Source organism: Labeo rohita, chromosome 6, assembly GCF_022985175.1.
Source record: "Labeo rohita strain BAU-BD-2019 chromosome 6, IGBB_LRoh.1.0, whole genome shotgun sequence".
NCBI lineage: Eukaryota > Metazoa > Chordata > Actinopteri > Cypriniformes > Cyprinidae > Labeo > Labeo rohita.
The window spans coordinates 35,049,593-35,064,731 of NC_066874.1; the positions used below are offsets into that span (position 1 = coordinate 35,049,593).

At 35.5% G+C, this 15,139-nt stretch overlaps 1 protein-coding gene across 1 annotated transcript in view; it reads left to right on the forward strand.

Annotated features, from left to right (window-relative positions):
- Nucleotides 1-1,410: 1,410 nt before the first annotated feature.
- Nucleotides 1,411-15,139, forward strand: part of LOC127166355 (neurexophilin-2) — a 59,548-nt gene continuing 45,819 nt past the window's right edge. Inside the window, exon 1 of the mRNA XM_051111551.1 lies at nt 1,411-1,754. Within this exon, the coding sequence (XP_050967508.1) occupies nt 1,701-1,754 (54 nt within the window). The 5' untranslated portion in view covers nt 1,411-1,700. The remainder of the gene's footprint in view (nt 1,755-15,139) is intronic.

Consider the following 15,139-nt stretch of genomic DNA (forward strand, 5'->3'; position numbering starts at 1 on the left):
CAAATGCGCACACAACTGTGGATTGTACGCTCGTAAATATGGCGATCGGTTGTGTCGAAACGTTCTGGTCTTCAGTATTTGTCAGTTGGTGTATTTGTCCATTGGTGGACATACACACCGTGTGATAGAGGCGAACTCTCTCCTTTTGTCGTTCTGGAATGAGTGCGTTGATTTGCAGAGGGCGAAGTGGAAAGATGAGTGGATATGTGAGAAAATTGCGCTCATTTTTCCCGGGCATGTTCATTCATTTGTGCTAAAGCGCGCGGCGTGCTTCTCTGAGAAATAGAAAGCGCGCGCTTTAGCAGCCCGCCAAATTCACCTGCCAACTTCAATACAACACGAGCCGCGGGATCACAATGGAAACGAAACCAACGGAACATTTATTTCGATAGTCCAAAAATATGTATCCATGAAGGCAATTTACTTAGAAAATGTGGTGGAATTGTGAAAGTGTGTTGTTCGGAGGATTTTCAATCAGTTTTCTAGTGTTCTTGTCAGTAGTGAGGAGAGCCGACGCTGCGGGTCGCGTATTTCGGTGTTTTTACATTCTGTCCTTGGAGTTTTTAAGGTCATTCGGTGTGATTAATCATTTTCTCTCACAATTATGTCGTTGGTTTAATTGGAAGTCGACATTCAGATGTTTTCTGTCAGTCATTCGCAAGGGGGCGATGAAGGGCTTCACTGGTCTCCATCTGCAGATCTGTCCATCTTCAGATGGACGTAAACTTTGACTTGTTAGTGTTTGTTCCTAAAGACTGCCGTTTCATCACCTTTATTCCCTAACATACAGCCTCAGAAATATGCTAGAAAGATCCGCTCGCCTCTCTTTCTCGTTTGTGTGTTTATGCGTAAACGATGCTTTTTAAGGATGTTGAATTGACTAGAAAAAGAAGAGCGTTTTTTCCTAACGGGATATGTCTCGCGCTGTCGACACAGATTGCGCGTTTCATATTTTAACACAGCGAACAGCTGTGAGACAAGATGCACTTTAAAGCCATTCAAAATTAAAATCGCCTTTGGGAAGATTTGTTCATCTCTTTCGTGTTATTTGTACTTCGCTTTCTTGCCAAGTTGGGCGTCTTGAAAGAATCTCGTCTGTATTAACTGAGTATGTGACTCGGGAAAACTTTTTAGCGAATGCAAAATTCATTTGAAATATGGAGAAGTACTGCGCCAACTTTTGGCACCGCTCTGTGCGCGTGCTCGAAGTGATGATAAAAGACGTGCGGGAGGTTGTTTGACCTGTTGGCGTTTAAAATCGATATTCGCACGTTCAGCGGTAAAGCGAGGGAGGGAGAGAGAGAGAGAGAGAGAGCGGAGAGAACAAGACGCAAAGTCTACACTGGGCGTGCGCTTTGGAGTGAGGGAGAACGCAACACAGTTTCTTTTTTAAACAGCAAACGGGCGCGGTAATGAGGGCATTAGGCGCGAACGCCAGCTGACAGCACAAGTTGCCACCGTTCCCACGCCAACTTTTCACCTCCGTAAACCCGCGAATGGATGTGCACTTCACTAATGACAAGGACTCCAAGAGCTGAACCTCCCTGGCTGCCCTAATAACTCTGGTTTATTCGCACAGTCAGTTAAACCACCTGCCTCGAGTTCTTTCCTCTCGGATGTTTTCTGGTCGCTGATTTGCTCCGGTATATGTTTACTCAACGGGACTAGTGTTCTCTCGGAGGTCGCGAACGAAAGGTGCGATGAGGCTGCTCTGCTGGAGCGTTCTGCTGCTCATCCAATGGATTCTAAGAAAGGTACGAAGCGTTTCTGTGAGTTTCGCATCTGTAAATGTGACAAATAACGAGAGTGGACAAAACGAGGTTTTCTGCGAACTTGTAGATCACTGTGGGTTCCGTTCCAAATCAGAACTTGTTCAAGTAATTGCGCGTAAAGTGATAACCATAAAGCAGAAAAATCACAGATTTCAGGTGATTCGCTTGAAGATCTCCTAATAACTTTAATATTCTGAGGATGTAAGTTCACGTAACGTTTTAAATATTCATATCTAGTAGCACTTATGAGTTCACGCACTGTGTTTAAACTGCATGTGTGTGTTGGAGAAAATAGAGAGTGTTGAGATGTGAATCTGTTTCTTGGATGCAGTTGATACCAAATGCACACATTTGGAAATGCTACTTCAGTTCAAATATAATTTCTCTCATTATAATCATGCAGAATTATGTCTGTTTTCAGCACAGTGTTCTTTAATAAACATGCATCTGTGTGAGCAGTAACACCCATATTGCTTTCAGACGCTGATCCTCATCTCCTCACTTCATGCTGGCCTTGCAATGGCCCAATGTGAAGAATACCAAAAATTTGTGTTTTTTTCTCATTTATGCATCACGCTTTAAAGAACAGCTTCCTTGAAGCTGTTTAGAAATGACAGAATCATGCTACTGATAACAACATCAGGCTGGAAAGAACAGCATTAATGTCACAGCTTTTCTGAAATAAAACATTTTGTGATGACGTTTCATCATCGGATGTGAACAAAAATGAGTCGTTCTGACAACTTGCAGCTGTCTGGAGACTTAAAAGCATTTTTAGCACAAAAAGGCTACGCTTTCCTGTTTATGGTACCGTTCGTCATCACTTTTTCTTCAAACCATCACGTCTTCCAAACTGTTATTCACTGAGGAATCAAATACACAATCAGCTGCTTAAATCACACACACGTAAATAAGGAAATAAGGCGAGTTTTGGGGTTGGGCGAGTGCAGTTTATTAGGTGTTGGCTGTTTTTTTTTTAGAAGGCACGCAGGATCTTATTGATGATCCCATTACCTCCCTCTGTAAGTGTGATCATGTCATAATGACCCAACAGTAAATCGCAGTCATGTATCACAGTCGAAATATGGCTCGAATCTTTTATGCTCGCTCGGGTCTGCTTTATTAATGTCTTTATTCTCCTCTCCACATTTGTTCAGGATAATCTAATTTTTTAATATGACTCACTTTTAGGCATCAACGATCCATACCTCGTGCTTTAAAAGTGGAGTGATTATTAAAGCATATTTTACTTTAGCCTACATTTTTATGGCAGCGCACGTCGAGAGGCTGAGATCTACAGCGGTTTGCTCTCAAGCCCATCTCTTGATGTTTGTTCCCACAATGCAACTTGTGCATATAAAATTGCACGTATTTTAGGCTGGTTTTCAGGGCCCATCACATGTCATAAGTGTGCTCAGCGGAACGGCGTGTTAGAGCGTTGTGAAATGAATGCTGTCTTATCCGCTCCTAATAAATGGATCCAATTTACAAAGCTGTATTCAAAAAAAAAAGTTGCAGCAGCAGGAGGTTCTTCTCACCCTCCCGTTCAAACCCCACCCGCGTACTTGTGTAATCCATCATATTAATGATAAAAGCAATCGTATTACTGACTCCAGCCTGAGTGGTGCCTTTATTTCTGAATTTAATGTCTCATCTTTAATGATTGATATGATAAGAGGAGATTGTGTTGCTATTAAAGAGCAGTGCTTAATGTTTTTCACAGTAGTCTGTCAGAAGGCTTTATTTTTGCCCTTTTACTCTGCGGGTCCTGCTGTTTTGTCGCTCTGATTGACGGGTGGTGGAATCTGAGTGTTGTTAGGTTGCAGGTTGTGATGGTCGTATGTATGCTGAAGATGTCATGCGGTGTGGTTTTGCATATGCATATGTGTGTATGCGTTCATTAAAAAACAGTGATTCGTTAATGACTTTGCTGTTTTGTTGGAAATTGATTTGAGAAGATCTCAGAGGACGACGTTGGTGTGTTTTGTGGTTTCGGAGTTATTGACTAATGATGATGTGTCAGCTGATTGACAGTGTCTTGAGGTTAATGAATACAGTAAATAAACAGCTCTCAGTTGAATGAAGTCTGCAATTAAAGTGAATTATTGGGGAAGCCCTGCGCTGTGGTTTTCATATTGACGCGGCAGTGGATTTGTCTCACTTAAACGTGTCCTAACCAGGCGCGACACGACTAGATTCCTGCGACAAGTAATTCATCTGTCCACACTGAAAGCCGGTGACTAATGTGTCATAGAGCGCAGCAGTGACCGCCGCACACTTTTTCAGCTGTTTTACCGTTTATTTCAAATACAAGACTTTGTACTTAAACTCTGTCATAAATCATTGAATATATATTTTTCTTAAAATAAAACTAATATTTACAATATTTATGCAATTTTTAAATAAAAATATTTACTAGCATTGTGGGAGTGTTGTGAGACTCGATGACGTCATAAGCAGTGATTCACTGACACGCCTGTGCTCTATATATAGTGATGGGGAACAGGATTATGGACCAATGAGAGCTGACTATGGGCGGAGCCAATCATGTGTGTGATGCCGCATAAATAGTTCAAACTAAATGTTTTGTCATTGGTTTTAGTCTTTGCAGATTATGACAAAACAGCTGTTTGAAGCTACAGTTAAACTACTACAAAACCAAATTGTGTTTTATTGCATAAAAATACATTTTGATTGATTGAAAACTCAACAGTAAAATTTACTATTTGAAATAAGTTAATTTTATTTGATTATTGTTGAAATAGCTGATTATAGGAAGCAGAACTCAACTGAACCAGTTATTACAATTTCTATAGATTTTTAAGTCATTTATTATAAGAATAATTTACTACAAAATATTTTTTAGAAAAAAATGATAACAATAATTATTATGCAAGATAAAACAACATTTACAAATACAAAGATAAAACAAACAAATCAAAGAGACTTACATAATGTTAAAATAACGCATATTATGGTAGCTTACTATAAAAAATTAAAAATTGAATTTTTAGATTTCCTTAAAGAATTTCAATATACAATATACATTCTTGAAAATGAAAAATAATTATTTTAATTTTTTTTTTTTTTCTTTTTTTGAAAATGTACATTTGTGACCCTGAATAGCACAAATATATTTGTAGCAATAGCCAACAATAAAATAAATAAAATAAAAATGAAAGCTTATGACTGGTTTTGTGGTTCAAGGTCACATTTATGAATTAAATGAGTAAGAAGTTTATTTTAAAAAAGGGAAAGAACACAATTTTTTGGCATATACAGAAGTTTAAATGTGTGTTTTTTTAAATACAATTTGAAAATCAACTCAAAATACTTTGCAGTAAAACAGTCCAAAAACAAATAGATAATAGTTTCTTCAGACTGCAATCTAATTAAAATGAGCTAATGCAGCACAATTCATAACCATTTTATCACAACCTAATTTAATCGTGTGAACTGTATTGAAAGCAGATTTCAAGTTCCCAGCATGCTTTGCTTCAGACTGTATGAAGTGTTGATGAAAATAGGTAGAGATGTTGAAGTTTTGCCTGATTGATCTGAGACGCATAAGCGTTCAGAAGAGTTTTGTTCTCTTATGTTGTCACGGCCGGTTAGTACTCAGCGTTAGCGTCAGTTCAGATGATTTGATCGCGCAGACGTTTTAAATATATATATATATACCTGTGAGATTTGCCTCTACATCACTTCAGCTGCGGCGAAGGCCCAGAGTAACAAGCGTAACTGTGATTCCTTGTGTTCATTACATTATTTATCGCACATCCAGTTCATCAATAAATAAGAGCAAGGCAAGTGATATAAATGGCCACGTTCTCAGCCGCTCTCGCTGAAACATTTTTTAAAGATGTGAGTTTGAGTTAAAAATACAGAAATGAATAACGATGGCTGCGTTTACAAGCGCTCGTGAAGCGACGCCTGCCCAAGGTCTTTCTCAGCGACCGCTTTATTCATCAAACCTCCGTCAGCTTGACGGATGACGAGGCGAGCGGGACAAGAAAAACAGACGCCGAGCCGCTATCTGTCTATCCAGGAACGGCTCCAGGTCTCCTCGCCTCACCTCTGCTGGCGTCTCCACTAACACGACCTTTACGGCAGAAGCGATGCGACGCTCGATTCCGAGCCGGCGACCCGATCGGGCGGCGCCAATTACGCCGGCCCGCCCACCGGCTGCCTGGCTGAACAGATGCGTGGTGTTTTTCACAGAGGTGGATCGGATCTCCCCAGGCGCTCGCGGAGCGAGACGAAAGCGCTGGGCTCGACATCAGACCTTCCGGAGAGCGCCAGGACGGGCCTCGGCCAGCTGCCGCCCCGCGCGGAGAGAGCCCGGCCCGCTCTGAGTCTCGTCCAGCAGAAGGTCTGGCTTTAATCAGACTCGGCCGTGTCGAGCTCCAGGACGCCTTTCTTCACAGGCGCTCGTCCAAACCACGATCTTGTGGCAATATTTGAGGGAATATATTTGATTTCTGTGGAATTAGTTAGTTGGTGACCGCCAGGGGCTTTGCAGTGGCCGGTGCTGATATATGTCGAGCAGAGCGACTGATATGTATTTGATATTAAATAAAATTATTGATTTTAAGTGATTTATTATAAGAATAAAATATTACAAAAATTGTACAATATTTTTTAAAAATATGTTTTTACTTTAATTTTAAAACACATAACAGTGCAGGGTTAAATTCAAAATACTGGTAAGACAACTGTAAAAAATATATTAAAAAAGTTAATACAGAACGTTGTGCCCTGCTTTCACTTTTTTTTTTTTTTTGTAGCTTATATGTATTAGACCCTAAAAAGTGTCTTATATAAGTGAATTTTTAGATTTCATTAAAGAGTTAAAACATTAAGTAGTATGCAAAAAAAAGAAAGGAATTTCATTTAAAAATTACATTTTTGAATTTAAAATTGGCCAAGAATTAGTTTTAAAGTTAAAATGAGAAGGGTCTAATTTCATAGAGTCGCCAAAAACACAATTTTTGTGGTCTTTGTCGATAAATTATTTTTAAACTTTTTTTTGAAAAATCATTCCAAAATACTTTGAATAAACAGTCTCAAAACAAATTAATAACCAATTTCTTCAATCTGATGGCAAAAGGAGCATTTGTGGGAAATACTGTTATAAAATTTGTGTTGTTGTGTTAAGTGTATAATAATAATTTTCATAGAGTCATCAACAGATTTATTAGTCCAATGAATACATTTTAGAACTGCCACCTGATTTTGTATGCTGGGAAAAACAATTCACTCACAAATTACTTTTATTCAGTATTCAGTTTTACATACTTATCGAGAAATGGCAAATGACATTTAATTAAATGTGCAATTTTAAAGGAAAAAAACTACACTGTAAATAAATGATTTTCACAATTGTAAATTGTGGTAAACAAATAAAACAAATGTAATTTTCCTTTCAAAATTTCACATTTAATTCAATTCATTATGTTCCATTTCTTTGTAATTTACTAGCAGGTTTGAGTGAAATTGCCAAAATTCAATTGTTGTATTTTCTTATAATCTTTATTTTATTTACGACTTCAAAAAGTGACATTTTCCAGTGTGCATGAGCAGTTTTTGTTCACAGTTATTGACTAATGCAGATCATCTCAAAAAGGCCAAATATCATCTAATTAATTTAATCTGAATGTTGTAAATAAACAGATTACTGAATTATGTTTTACAAGAAAACTATTTCAGTGTTTCAAATTCAGTGTTACTTGCCATTTCTTTTTTTCTTTTGTGCAAAGTTTACTGCTGACTGAAACTTGTTTCTAATCTAAGTTTAGTTGAGTGTATATGGTTAGTGATGCTGTGTGGTGTTTGAATAAGGGATTTCTTATTCTGTACACATCAGTAGTGGTGTAATGCAGCTCCTCTGCTCTTCTGCTCTGGATCTTTCTGCCAAATTTCCCAGCATGCAGCGGTCAGATTATTTTGAACACAGCTGTGGCGTGTTGTGCGTGTGTGTGTGTGTGTGTGTGTGTGTGTTCTCACCTCACCACAGTGTCAGAAGTCACAGCGCAGGTCACGTAACGGATGATCCTTTCTGTTGCCCGTTTGCTGGCTCAAGCTTTACGTTTTACATCTTCCAGACAAAGAGGGAGGAGATGCAAATAGATGATAATGTCTAAATGGGAATCAGTTTGGAAATATTCCCAGCCGCACTCGTAGCCTACTAAATGAAGTGTGCATCGGATGCTGCCGTGTTCTGGAAGCTGATGTTGAATGTGTTAGATGATAATAGTTAAACTACAGTGTGACATTTACTAACGGAAATCATCATTTCACTCAAAACAGGGTTACCAGCACCGAGATACCATTATGGGTTTATTAATATTTTAAACCAGCTTTTATTTTTTCATTTTTCTTTTAGTTAAAGTTGTAGTAATTTGTCTGTTTTTAGTTTAGTTTTTTTTTTTTTTTTTTTTTTTATTTACAATTTTGTTTTATTTTGTGACATGTTACTACATTTTATTTCTGTGTTATTTTAGCACATCATGTAAAACTGTGTTTTAAAATAAGAGAAATGTTGGTTTGGCAGCTAGCTGAAGTGAAAGTGTTATTTATATTCAAGTAACAATATATTTTGAATAGTTTAACCCTGAATGAAATATTACTAAAAGTTTGTTGTACTTAATAAAACAAAGTTATAACTCAATAACTTATATTATATAGAATTGCTAGAAAATTTTAAAATGAGATAATTCAGAAGGTGTTTGAACATTTTATCACAGGTTAATTTCATTCAGTCAGTTTAAATTTGTAAAATAGATGCTTTATTATTTAGTTCTCAAAATTGGGAACTTTTGGGCTGTGTTAAATTTAGTGAAATATTTACAGAGACTGAATCTGAATCTTTTTGAACTGATCTTTTGAAATGACTTCTGGATTTCATTCTGATCTAGAGAATCGTGTGATGATGATCTGGAGCTGCTGTGTGAATACAGTCGTGTTGTGTTTCTCACTGAACTACTGGATGGAAAATTGTCTCGATACTGGAACATTAACACTGTTTCTGAATCAGCAGATCTACAGTCACTGCTGAAAACACTGTGAAGCTGATCTTGATTCTCTTGGGCTGATAGACTCTTAATACATTCATCAGGATTTTGACGAATATAAAATACTGCAGTGCATTTGCATTGTGAATATTGCACCGGTTTTTTAATGCTTTTTGGCTATTAAGCTTGTCCAGATTTTAACTTTAGTGCCAATTACAGCTGTAGAGTTGGAACGTTTGATTCATTTCAGTGAATCAGTTCAGACTGTCCACTTCAGTGAATCGATTCGTTTGTTGGCATTATCACGCAGAACAATATTATTTATTTATTTATTTTTGCTTTTTGCACTTTACATTTTAATTTACTTGGCAACAAATGATGCATGGTCAAAGTAACAGTTCCTCTAATCAGTGTTATTTTAGTATTATTTTATCAGTAGTTTAATTTAATTTTTAGAAATATGGTAATGTATCTTTGTCAGTTTCATAGTCTTTATATATGACTATTTATTATTTGATTTGTTCTTATTTTAGTTTTAGTTTTAGGTCATTTTTAGTTATTTATTCTCATTTTTCTGTTTATTTTACTTTTGGTATTAACTTATTAACTAATTTCAGTTTTTCATTAAATATTTGTATTTTATCTCAGCTTTCAGTTAACAAAAAAGTTTCAGTGTTTTTTTTAGTGTCATTGAGATATGATGAAGATATTACAGTTTTTGTTTATATTTTAAATGAGATTTAATTTTCTGCTTTAATGTAGTGATTTTGTTGTTTTTGTCGTTTTTTATTTTGTTGTTTTTAAACATGTCTATATAGTTTTTAACTAATTTTAAGTTTCAGATACTTTATTAAATCTAATTAAAATAAATGAAAATGTGAAATGCTAAAAAAAATAGCTGAAATAAAATAAGTTAAAGTTTTTAATATGTAATTGTTTTTCAGTTTTTTATTTAACTTAAACTAATTTCAGTTTTTCATTAAATATTTGTATTTTATTTCAGTTTTCAGCTAACAAAAAGTTTCAGTGTTTTTTTAGTGTCATTGAGATATGATAGAGATATTACAGTGTTTATTCATATTTTAAATGAGATTTAATTTTCTGCTTTAATGTAGTGATTTTGTTGTGTTTTTGTCGTTTTTATTAGTTTTGTTGTTTTTAAACAAAATATATAGTTTTTATTTTAAATTTGCATAATTTTTATTTTTAGATACTTTATTAAATTACCTTAAACACTAGCTGAAATAAAATAAGTTAAAGTTTTTAATATTTAATTTTTTTTTCAAGTAAAAATGATTTTTAATATATGTTTTTAGTTTTATTTAGCTATAACCCTGCCCCTAATTGACCAAAAAAATCATAACAAATAGATAAATATTATTATAAATATAAATGATTATCTACAGGCTGTAGAGTATGGAGGATAGCAATAGCTTTATCAGGAACATAATAGTTTTATCAGGAACGGCGGTTCCTCCGACACGCCTGTGAAGTGAAGAAACAAAAGACGAAGGCGTTTTCTGTTAGCAGGTGGCGTCTTGTCAAGGCGGTTACAAGACGTATAAAGGAGGACAAAGACTCCCATTACCGCACAATTACGGCGCCGAGCCTCTGTTATCCTGACGAGAGCTTTGACTGGAGGAGCTTCTCTGAGCTCCTCGCTCTCATCCGTCAGCAGGAGGAGCGCTGGTGTGAAGGTCTGCGTTTGAGACGCTCGCTCCACTCTTTGTGTCTGTTTTGCATGTGATAATGAAGCCACCGGGAGAAAGAAAGAGGAAACGGGGGGTGAGGTGAGACGACGATTGGCCGCCGACCAAGAAGAAGGCGGTGGATAGACGCGTCCAAAAACGTGCGATGAGCGTGAAAACGAGAGCGAGACGAGATGGAGATGCAGATGATCGTTGGTCAGTCCAGATGAGGACTGGTTAGCAGTCATCAGAAAACACTTAGAAACTCTGGAGAGTAGATGTAAATGATGTGTTATTTCATGTGTTTTTCACATGATGAATTTAGAAACTGATGTTGTAGTTTTGAGAGTTTGAAGTGTGGAGTTTGTGCTGAAGTTGAGATTGGGCCAAGCAACATTAAGATGATGTTTATGCTGTTTTTTGCTTTATTTGAGAAGCAAAACTGGTGTGTTTGTCCTCTTCGAATCATTGTCATGTTCAGTTAGATAAACTTATGTTAACACATGCGTATATGCATACATATTTATTTATTGTTGAGGTATTTATATAATAGTAATAATATTTTTTTATTTATTTTTGGAGTCTCAAAGCTCTTTACAAAAATATAGAAAATTAATACAAAATATTATAAAATTAAATTATTTAAGAAAAATATAATATAAAATAAAAGCAAAAAGCTGCTCTGAAAAAGTAAGTTTTAAGAGATTTTGAAAAAGATTTAGGATGTCTAATATCAGAATTAGCTTTTATTTTTATATTTTTCCGTTTTTCTTTTCATTGTTAAGAATATGGTGGAGTGCTTTTGTCATTTTTTTTTTATTTATTTATTTTTAAATATTACTAATTAGGTTTAATTCATTTTTATTTCAGTTTTAGTTTTAGTTCAATTTGAGTTTTAATTTATTTCCATTTTTCAGTATATTTTCAGTCATTTTAGTGCTGCAAATTGAACTTTGCGGTTAGTCGCAACATTTCCAATTTTGTTTACTTTTACGTTTTTCATCTAATATGTAAATTGTATTTCAGCTGTATTTCAGTTAAGTCAATTTTTGTAATAGTTTAGTTTTAGTTAACAGTAATGTTCCTACCTCTAAGTGACAAAAAATAATTTATGATTTTTCTTTTATGCCAAAAATCATTAGGATATTAAGTAAAGATCATGTTCCATGAAGATATTTTGTACATTTTCTACTGTAAATACATAAAACTTAATTGATTAGTAATATGCATTGCTAAGGACTTTGTTTGGACAAATTTAAAGGTGATTTTGTCAATATTTGAATTTTTTTGCCCCCTCAGATTCCAGATTTTCAGATACACTTTAAAAAAACATTCTTTCAAAATGTTTCAACTTAATATTTGTTACCTCAGCTGCCTTAAAATGAGAAATTTTAAGTTACTTAATGTTAATTTAAGTGACAACTGCAATATTTTAGTTGACTAAACTAACAATTTTAAGTTAGCAAGGTAACAATTTATTTTAAGTTGAGACAACTATTTTTTTTGTTGTTGTTTTTTTTTACAGTGTAGTTGTATCTCGACCAAATATTGTCCTAACAAACCATACATCAATGGAAAGCTTATTTATTCAACTTTCAGATGATGTATAAAATTTTAGTTTCCACAAATTGACCCTCATGACTGGTTTTGTGGTCCAGGGTCACAAATATCCAGATATAGTGTCAATTATGTTAGATATAATTGTTTTATCTGTGTCAGTTACTCCTGACACAGCTAACTATATTATAGTTATACATACAGTCATACAGTGTTAAATGTAAGTATTTAGAACGACAGGGATCCTGTGAATCTGAGTTTGTTGAAGCTGCTGTGATGAGTGTGAAAGTGAAAGAGAAAGGTGGTGGCAGAGATGGAGATGATCTGATGGTCAGTTTAAATTAAGATTGCATCGCTGCCCTAGTTAGCAAATCATCAGAGATACGGCGGATTGGCATCAATGTGTTTTCACACACGCACACACACATTCACTCACTCGCAAGCAGGAAAATAGTTCACATCAGCAGGGACGCGCTGAACCGCATACATGCGTCCTTGTCCACAAGTTTGACAATGCGCCAAAACTGCGTTAAACAGCGAGGCGTCAACACAAGGACGAGCGGATTCCCCTTCATCAGCCTGCATTTGTGCAAACCATATGCAATATGATCAGAATTCAGCCTCAAATCAACACATTCGAATGATTTCTGAACAATCATGTGACACTGAAGATTTGAGGAATGACGCTGAAATAAATGACATTTTAATAGATATTCACATAGAAAACAGCTATTTTAAGTTGGAATAATATTTCACAATTTTTACTGTATTTTTGATTAAATAAATGCAGCCTTGGTGAGCAGAAGAGACTTCTTTCAGAAACAATAAAACTCTTAATTATTTCCAGACTTGGTAGTGCATGCATTTAAAATGTACAAATGTTTTTAAAATGTTTCTTTCTCTTCCCGGAAAATAGACAAAATTATTCATGACTCATATTGTCCACACGAATGCATAAATTGTAAATGTGTAAGCATGCAATATAATAATAAAGAAGCAACAAATCAGCATATTAGAATGATTTCTGAAGGATCATGTGACACTGAAGACTGGAGTAATGATGCTGAAAATTCAGCTGCGCATCACAGAAATAAATTACATTTTAATAGATATTCACATAGAAAACAGCTGTTTAATTTGGAATAATGTTTCACAATTTTTACTGTATTTTTGATTAAATAAATGCAGCCTTGGGAAGCAAAAGACACTTCTTTCAAAAACAATAAAAACCTTAATTTTTCCATACTTTTGACTTGTAGTGCATGCATTTAAAATGTGCAAATGTTTTTAAAATGTTTCTTTCTCTTCCCAGAAAATAGACAAAATTATTCATGACTCATATTGTCCACACGAGTGCATAAATTGTAAATGTGTGTGCATGCAATATAATAATAAAGAAGCAACAAATCAGCATATTAGAATGATTTCTGAAGGATCAGTTGACACTGAAGACTGGAGTAATGATGCTGAAAATTCAGCTTTGATCACAGAAATCAATTACATTTTACAATATATTCACACAGAAAATGGCTATTTTAAATTTTAATAATGTTTTGCAATTTTTTTACTGTATTTTTGATCAAATACATGCAGCCTTGATGAGCAGAAGAGACAAAAACATAAAAAAAGTAATTATTCCACCATTAGTTTGTGCATTTAGTGTGTACAGTTTTTCTCTTTTCATAAAATAGACAAAATTATTCATGACAAATATTGTCTACACATTTTTGTCCAGTGTATACAGAAAATGTGTCAAGTTTTGCATAAGAAAACCCCCACATTTTACTCATGTTTTACTTTAAATATGTGAAATAACTGTAATCAGTGAGTTGCACATGAATTGTTTGATGTTGACTTTAACATATTCTGTTCAGTGAGTGATTTCCAGATGTGATCTTCCCAGGAGAATCTGCTTTTTTCTCTTGCATTGTAGTACAGACTTGATAATGTCTGTGTATCTCCATCCTCACCTCGCGTTTGCGCGATCCGTAGGCGTTTAGAGGCGTGCGCGTGCGGCGCAGGTTGGCGTGTCGCCCTTGTTTGCAGTCGTAGTGCTCCAGCGGTCCTCGGTGATTAATAACGACACACCTGCGCTGATATATGACTGTGGATTTTGTGCGTGTAATGAAATATTACGGAGTAATCCGAGCGATGTTCGGCACTATAACACCGGCGCGCTCAGGGTCAGAGCGCCGCACCGGCTCAACATCAAGGATTAGTTTTTATCATTTTTTTAATATCTCTCCCATGGCTTGTAATGCATTAATTTAGACACACATTGAATTTATTGGAGAGAGGGTGAGGGGGAAAAAGGCAATAGTCTTTTTTCTGAAATAATGATCTGTGTAGGCAGTGCCTCTGGACAAAAAAAGAAGTATAATAATAATGACAAATAGAAGGATGAAAATCGGCCCCAAATCCTGCCGACGTACACGAGTATCAGGGCTTTTATTAAAAATTTTAATATCAAAGCCCTTGTACCACCCGAATCAAATTATAATTTGAAAGAAGGATGAGTAAAAGGGAACACAAGAAAAGAGGACATTGTTGACATTGTGTCGTTTCAGATGGAATTGGCGGCCTGAATCCACGCCGACTCGTCCAGTTTTGTTCGGCGAAGGTGGACGTCTGCTCGTGCTGGCACATTTTTCCTTTTTAGGGGATATTAAAGGCCATTCGGGTCGAAAAGGAAGAAAAACACCCACTTTCATTTCATTTTGTATTTTAAAGACATCATCAGGTCAGATTTTGTGTCTGTAGTTCTGTGATCATCCATGACATAGTAGTGCATCTTATTCCCGATAAACACTTCCGGTTAAAAGTCTGTCTTCTGCTCACTGTGATCAAAAATACAGTAAAAATTGTGAAATATTATTACAATTTAAAGTAGCTGTTTTCTATGTGAATATCTGTTAAAGTGTAATTGATTTCTGTGATGCGCAGCTGAATTTTCAGCATCATTACTCCAGTCTTCAGTGTCACATGATCCTTCACAAATCATTCTAATATGCTGATTTGCTGCTCAACAAACATATTTGAGCAGCGACATTCATATTTGTATTCTTCAAGGACTCATTAAATGGATCAAAAGTGACAGTAAAGACATTTA